This window comes from Gavialis gangeticus, unplaced genomic scaffold (genome assembly GCF_001723915.1).
Source record: "Gavialis gangeticus isolate Ggan-Ray unplaced genomic scaffold, GavGan_comp1, whole genome shotgun sequence".
Classification (NCBI taxonomy): Eukaryota; Metazoa; Chordata; order Crocodylia; family Gavialidae; genus Gavialis; species Gavialis gangeticus.
Genome location: NW_017729032.1, coordinates 264,561,569 through 264,569,572, shown reverse-complemented (window position 1 = coordinate 264,569,572; position 8,004 = coordinate 264,561,569). Strand labels below are relative to the sequence as shown.

Here is an 8,004-nt window from a genome sequence, read left to right as displayed (position 1 = left end):
AGAGAGGTGGTGCTCTCACCTTCCCTGGAAATCTTAAAGAGGAGACTGGACAGGCACCTGGCTGGGGTCTTATGTCCCCTGCCACCCCCAATGCTCATTCCTGCCCATGGCAGGGGGTTGGACTCGATGATCTGTCTAGGTCCCTTCCGACTCATTAATTCTATGATTCTATGAACATATTCACAGTCTTATCCCATTTCATGTCATCTGCAAACTTGCTCAAGAAGCTTTCTATGCCAGCACCCAAACTGCTAATAAACATAATTCTACAATTCCTCTTTGAACACTACTGGGCCCAGAACCAATCCCTGTGAGACTCCACTCAAAACCTCCTGCCATACTGCATGGCCTCATGAATAATTACCCTTTGCTTGCAGGTATTGAGCCAGTTATCTATCCACCTTGTAGTAGTTTTATCCAGCCCACATTTCTCCAATTTGTTTATGAGAAGGAAGGCCCTGTGCACATTGTCAAAAGCCTTGCTGAAGTCCAGATATTCACAGCATTCCCTTCAACCACCCAACTAGTTACTTTGTCAGAGGAAGAGATTTGACACAATTTGCTTTTCATAAGTCAATGCTGGGTGCTTGCGATTGGCCTTTTCTCTTCCAGATGTTTGCAAATGGCCTTCCTTAGGATCACACAATCACAGAAAATTAGTGTTGGAAGGGACCTTTGGAGGTCATCTAGTCCAACCCCCTGTTCAAACAAGACCATCCCAACTAGATCATCCCAGGCAAAGCTTTGTTTAGCTAGGTCTTAAAAGTCTCCAGGAATGGAGAGTCCACAACCCCTCTGGATAAGCTGTTCCAGTGTTTTACTACCCTTCTAGTGAGAGAGTTTTTCCTAACATCCAGACTAAACTTCCCCGGCTGCAACTTGTAACCACTGCTGCTTGTTCTGTCATCTGCCGCCACTGAGAACAGTCCAGTCCCATCCTCTTTGGAATCACTCCTCAGGTAGTTGAAGGCTGTTAAATCCCCCCTCAGTCTTCTCTTCTCTAGACTAAATAAACCCAGTTCCCTCAGCCTCTCCTTGAAAATCATGTGCCCCACCCCCTTCACCATTTTCATTGCCCTCCGTTGGACTCTCTCCAATTCGTCCACATCTTTTCTATAGTGGGGGGCCAAACTGAACACATTACTCCAGATGCAGCTTCACCAGTGCTGAACAGAGGGGAAGAATCACTTCCCTTAATCTGCTGGCAATGCTCCTACTAATGCAACCCAGTGTGCCAGCAGCCTTCAACAAGGGCACACTATTGGCTCATATTCAGCTTATTGTCCATTGTAACCTGCAGGCCCTTTTCTGCAGAGCTGCTGCTCTGGCCAGTCACTGCCTACACCCTTGGGTTGCAGGGCCGGATTGGACTGGGCTGGGGCAGTCCATTGCCTCTCCCTGCAGCTGCCCATGCCCCTGACCCTCAGCAGCTCACCCTGAGTGCCCGGCACCACTGTGTGCAGGTGACAGGTGCTTCACCTCCACCCGCCACAGTAAGTTTGCTCCACTGCCGCCACTGCTGGGAGAGGGGGGCATAGGAAGCCATGCTACAGCCCACCTGCAAACCGTGGCCCCCACATGGGGCTGGAGGTGGGAGGGGCAGGCAGTGATTCCTGCCCCCCTGGGGCTGCCCCACCCCAGGCTATGCCGTCACAGTGGGTGGCAGCGGTGATTTGGGCTCCGTAACTAGCCTCAGCAATCCCCTCCACACCCCCCACAAAGTCAGGTCACATCCCCCCTCCCCATGACCAGCTGGCCGCTCCTCAGAGGGACTCTGCTTAGGGTGCCATATCTGGCATCTGGTTGCCATGGGTGTATGAGAAGCATGCAGAGCCTATCAGTTTGTGTGCTGCTGCCCCTGCAATGGGGTGAGTAAAACCCACTTCCCCTAAGGCTACTGGGATCTGGCCCCACCCCTGCTCCAGTGAGGGGGTGGGGGGCTGGGGACACCTTACAATGGGTGCTGCTCCCTTGCCAGGCAGACCCAGCAGCACCCCAGAGCAGGGTTTCCCACCCCCACCCCTTTCTCCAGCTCTCTGAGCAGTAATAGTGCTCCACTACTCTGGCTAGGAAGGAGAGACCCTGCATGGCTGGAACAGATGGCCCACCCCAGGGCTGCAGAGCATGCTGAGATGCTGGAGGACTCCGATTTAACTGAAGCCAGGAAGGGATCTGGAACACAAGTTCCATAAACCGGTTTGACTTCAATCGGTTAAGTTTGATACTACATTCAACCAGGTTTATCTCAAACCAGTTGCAGCCATTTTGAAACTGGTTTATGTGCACTGAACTTATGTTGTTACAAGTTTAAACCAGTTTCTGATTCCTTAAACTGGTTTGTGTATAACTTCTATCCCTGGCCTTTATGTTTGGCTACATTGTTCTTTCAGCAGATGTCTGGAAAATTCAAGTCTCCCATCAGTACTACCCCATAGTTTTGGATAGATTTGTCACCAGCTGGAAGAGTGCCTTATGTACACTGAAGAGCAGATAGGAATTTAATGAGATTCTACAGGACTTTGACCATAACACCATAACATCCGGGAGGTATTTAAGTGCTTTGCAAATGTTCACAATTTTGCCAGACCAAATGCTAAATCATTTCAACTCCACATACACAGAGGTAAGCAACACAAATGTCCTTTCCAATCCCCTTATCCACGGTTCACATTCTTTCCCTTACTATTTGTAAAAATCAAGATAAATCTCTCTTTACCCAAGTCAGGAAATTTAAGCATGTGCTTAAGTGATGAAAGTACTTTACTAGGACTCTGACAATTAAAAATTAAGCATATGCTTAAGAACTTTTCTGGATACAGATGTTAGTTTGGAAAAGTTAACTGTCTTTTGTTTAAAAAAAAAAAAAAAAGTTACTTATTCCCCTCTCCCTGTTTCAGAATTCTCCTCTTGAAGGACCAGGGACAGAAAAGTCTTATCCAGGTACTGAAAGAGGGAGAAAACTATAAGAAAAGTCTGCCATTAAGTCCCTTTGTACATACAAATATTATACAACTTTAAATGTACAACATATTAAAATATAAAGTAGAATATAAAGTAGTACCACTACCCAACTCTGTATACAGTTATTCCAGCACAGAAACACTGACAGCAATACAATGTATTTGCAAACAGGGCAGGAAATACGTCTTATAGAAATGCAGGAGTTATATTTCCAGTATAACTGTGTATATACCATACCATCAGTTGTTTAAAATGGTGTTGGGGGGGGCCTGTGACTGCACACCACCTACCAACAAGTCACATTTTTCCAATACGTTTTTCAGTAATAAGTGATAATACTGCAAATGCACTCAGATCACTAAAAAAAAAAAAATAATATCAAGTGGAAAAAATGAGTTAAACCTCCAGCAACAAGAGTTTATTTCTCAGCCTCTCAATTCAAGTCAACAGCAATAACATCTGTTGACGATTTCTCATTGCAGTTATTCTTAAGATTCCCCTCTAGACTATAAAATTATACCAATGTGATGAGCACTAGAGGAATGTTACTGTGTATTTTGCTTAAACTAAATGCCCTATACTCAAAAGACAATACCAAGGAGCTCTAACCTGGGAAAGTTAACAGAGATGGAGATGACCAATAGTCTGCTCCCTTACTTATGAATCCAGAATTGTTCCTTATAATGCTCTTTTTAGCATTTTGTCCGCTTCTAGAATTAACAAATGCCTCCTGTGATGGAATTTCCAGCACTTCCCTTGGAAGGCTATCCAAAACAAATAGCAGTGAAAAGAAGGTCCTTATCTTCCAAAATTAAATTTAAGTTTTCTTTTTCTGAACTTCATTATATTCCTCTCAAACCCAATATCATTAATTTTAAATAATATTAGGCAGCTACTGCATTTTGTCTCTCTCCTGTGAACTCACCAGCTTGTCTGGATATATATATATATATATTTTTTTTTTAACTAAAAACAATGTCCACAACCATAATAGTTACATGTATATTTTCATAGCAAACAACTTACATAGCTATTTTCATCTATAGACCTTAACATGCTTTGCAAAGGAAGCTTAGCATAACTGTTATGCTTTTACAAGCGGGAAAACTGAGGCAGACATCAAATTGTCCTGATTCACAAGACCGTAAGAGAGCAAGGAACTGACCAACATTTCCTAATTCTTAGTCTTGTAACATGATGTAATAGGGTTCCATATGCTCCCAGAGGACAGGACACTATGAACTCAGTATTTGAAGCAAGCTCATAAAAGCAGTGGAAGAAAGTGTTATCTTATCATCTACACTTCTTTCTTCCATGGTAAATTGCCTTTGGAGATAGAGGCAAAGTGCAGGTCAGGCTTTTGTTTTTGGCTGATATAATTCACAGCGACATTTTTGACCATCTTTAATATTCACAATCTTTATTTATTTATCTTCCTATTCATTATTTAGTGTCTTTAATTACAAAGGTTCATTTTGTTGCCAACTGTAATAAGCCAGTCAAGTGCAAAATATTAACACAGTTACCCCCCGCCAAAAAAAAAAAATCACATTTTTAGGCTATTTTTGAACTAGGTAAACTGTGCTGCCATCTACAGACCAGAAGTCTGCAATGAACCCAAAAACAATACCCAGCTATGAACTCATTCTTCTCCTATTACATTTACAATTAAGAAAGATGTTGTTTCTTGTCTTAGATGCAACTTAAAAAAAAAAAAACTAGCTTAGGAAGGCCAGGGGAATAATTCTGTCCTTTCTAAAGACCTGTACAAAACACCCACATTAACTGCTTCCTTTTTTCCTTTGGTTTATTTCAAGATTGCTGATATGTTCCGGCGTTCAATTCCTACTCGGATTCCCAAACCAAAGCCTACAAGCATAACCAAGTTACCCGTGAGAACTCCTACTGGGCACCTCCACAAGCCACTCCATGATAGCAATAACGGAAAGCTACACATCGTAAGAACTGTATCTAAAACTTGCCTTCAAAATGGAGGGAAAAGGTAAAACATTCTCTACTATGCCCATATGTAACATCTCCTTGAAGAATGTGAATATCTGGAACAATCACCTCTAAGAGCTGTGTGAGAAAAAGCTAATACTTCCACAAAGGATGAAATAAAAAAAGCTAACCATTCACAGGCCAGTAAAAAACAGCAAAATTCACACTAAAACAATAATCAATATACTCTCAGGCCCAGACTGTGCTCTCATTTCCAGTCTAAATCCTGATTTATGGGATTTTTTTTTGGTTTTTTTACAGATGATTGCAGTTTTTGGCTGTACCATGAAGTGACAAATGAGGCTACAAATAAGTTCCCACTTCAAGTTCAGTTCTGACATCCCTCCTCATACAAATAAAAACTGCAATTTTACAATAGATTGGTGAATGTTTTATAACCAAAATGATCAGTAACTATGTGTTATTTTTAAGTTGGTCCTACAGAAGTGTGTTTCAGTGTGGGTAATTTTACATTAAATATCACGTAAAATAAGACAATGAGTGGAGGGATGGTGAAATATTTAATAGTGCTATTTAATAGTGCCAACTGAGCTTAAAGCAGCAAGCTTTGGGTTGTATGCATTATTATTTTTTAGACTAATGAAAAAAAATGTCAATTCTCACAATGGTTAGTTAACTGGTGTGATGTAACCACACTTGTATGCATACAGAAACCATGTTATAAAAATGGATGCAATAATTAAGACTTTCAATATGACTTTTTAATCTGCCGTATTAATTTCTCACACTTTACTAGAATTATGGTGTCTAGATTTCTGATTGTTTATAAGCTCCCTACTGGAGCAGATTTCATGTTGTGGGTACAGTATTTGACTGAGAGTTGGTACTTTGACAGAATGCTCCTAATATCCTGATATATATGTACACACACATAGACACACTTGAGTCTCCACTCAGCCACTGAACAAACCAATAAAAATAACTTTGCTGGCTATTTGCCTCCCAAGTGATGCTGCCAACACAAAGCTGTATAAAGATACAACAGTACCATTTTATTTCTTGAAGGATGCTTTTCATCGCAAAAATTCTCAAATTCCTTTGAAAGGTTTATTTCAAATATTACTGATGCTGTTTACTATTTTTTCATATGAAAATCAATAGAAAACTACTATTGGTGACTGTAACAGGCATCCTGTAACACTGACAAATTCTTGGCTGCTGTACTAGAACAGCAATCCTCAACCTTTTTAAGGCTGAACAGCCCCTCAGAAAATGTCAGCTCTTAGCACTCATTTTTCAACTATAGAAAAATAAGCTAGCAATCCTCTTTGCAAAAAAATCAAAGAACAGATTTCTTTTAATACTATGGATTCCTATTTGAAATCTCTGGGTTTATTTTGTGAATCATGTTTGCATGACTAATAGTGGCAACCTTCAACTCCCTTGAAAATGTCTCAAGGAACCCCAAAGTGCCACAGCACACTGGTGGAAAATCACTGTACTACACAAACCGGTTCTTTCAGCTTGCTTCTCTCATTCTTTCCTGATCCCTCTCTGCCTCTACTGGAACTTGTCTCAATGGTCACACTAAATCTGTAATTATTAGATTAGTAATTTGTGGAGCAGGTGCAATTTTTAAGCTCTGGCAACATGGATCTTTCCACAACAAGAGTGCTTTTCTAAACTCTAAATAAAGGGAAAGACTCTGTCACTGAGAGGAAAGGAACAGAAAGAATCCCTGAAATCCAAAGCCTAGTCCCTGGTTCTAGAGATAGTCTCCTCTTAGCAAGGGGGTCATGATACATTGCTCGAAGGTTTGTGCTGCTGCTCCCAGTGATTCTCTTGCTGCATGGAGAAAGGATAGCAGTCACCAGGACTGTCAAGCAAGCCCCTTTCATCAGAATTAGTTCATCTGAAAAAGGCAGCTGAACATTATCATTCCTTCTTTGTTAGTACTCAATGCAAAGGGTTAGTAGGACTGGACTTTAAGGCTACATCACTCTAGGGGAATGGGGGTCCAGCAGAACCCAGATGATTAATATCAGGTTGGTTTGCAACCAGCTTTCCTGGCAGCAGGCTGCAGCTCAGTGGATTGTTTCAGCTGTTACTTCAAACGGCACTGCTTCTCCTTACAGCTGGAGCTCATCAGCAGTCCCATACAGCTGATCAGGGAGCCGTACCCTTTGGAATAAAACCACAGGAAAAAGCTGGAGCATCTCAGTGCAGCTGTTTGCTAGATTCACACATACCCCCAGCTACTTCACAAACCCTCTACTTGGCCAGCGGTAAGGAACCTAACCCTGTGAAGAATCCAGGTTTGGCTGTATTAAACCAATAATTCCTTGTGATGCTCCTACCATGCAATAATCCACTCCAAAACAGTTACACCAGCTTAGCTTGAATTTACCAATTAACTCCAATAACCAGAATCATAGCCTTGATGTAGAAACTAATTGATGATGTTTTTTAGCCTGTGTCCTGCAAGAAGTCCTGTAGTCATTAATCACTTACCCCAATACAGCCATGTCCTCAAAACTAAGCACTAACATAAAAGTACATTTTCTTTTTAAACAATGTTTCTGAGTAAATGCACTTAAAAGAGAAGATACTGCATATTTTAATAGTGGCCCCAAATACACAAAAGATCTACTTACATCCCAGCCTAGTTTTAACTCCATTTAGTGAATATGAAGATCTGTTCCAGATGCTTTATTTAATTAGAGTTTTTCTTACCTTTAAAATGTTGGGCTTAATAGAAATCAACTTGGTGGGGCTGAAGTTGTGTATTTTAAGTAACAGGACATGCCCAATATTTGGGGGATTGATGCTTTTTACAAGGTGCTTTAAAAAAAAAGTAAACAAATAAAGCTGGGATAAACAAACACTATTTTTTAAACCCAAAGGTAACTGGATATTTCAAACAAATGTGTTTAAGTCCATAAGTGAGCTCACTGACAGTATTTTCTTATACTTCACATTGTAAATTCTAATTTATTTCTAACTGTCAAATGATGTACAACCATTTTGTATTTTCCATAGGATGCAGTAAAACCTCAACATATGGTTTTTCATCCCTACTAC

The 8,004-nt window shown here is 40.9% G+C and overlaps 1 protein-coding gene across 3 annotated transcripts in view; it reads left to right on the top strand.

Annotated features, from left to right (window-relative positions):
* FILIP1L (filamin A interacting protein 1 like) overlaps positions 1–5,103 on the top strand; it is a 236,719-nt gene extending 231,616 nt beyond the window's left edge. For all 3 annotated transcript variants that reach the window (XM_019523745.1, XM_019523746.1, XM_019523747.1), the window contains one exon: positions 4,779–5,103. In XM_019523745.1, coding sequence (XP_019379290.1) covers positions 4,779–4,967 — 189 coding nt within the window. In that variant the 3' untranslated portion in view covers positions 4,968–5,103. The remainder of the gene's footprint in view (positions 1–4,778) is intronic.
* The last annotated feature ends 2,901 nt before the right edge of the window (positions 5,104–8,004 follow it).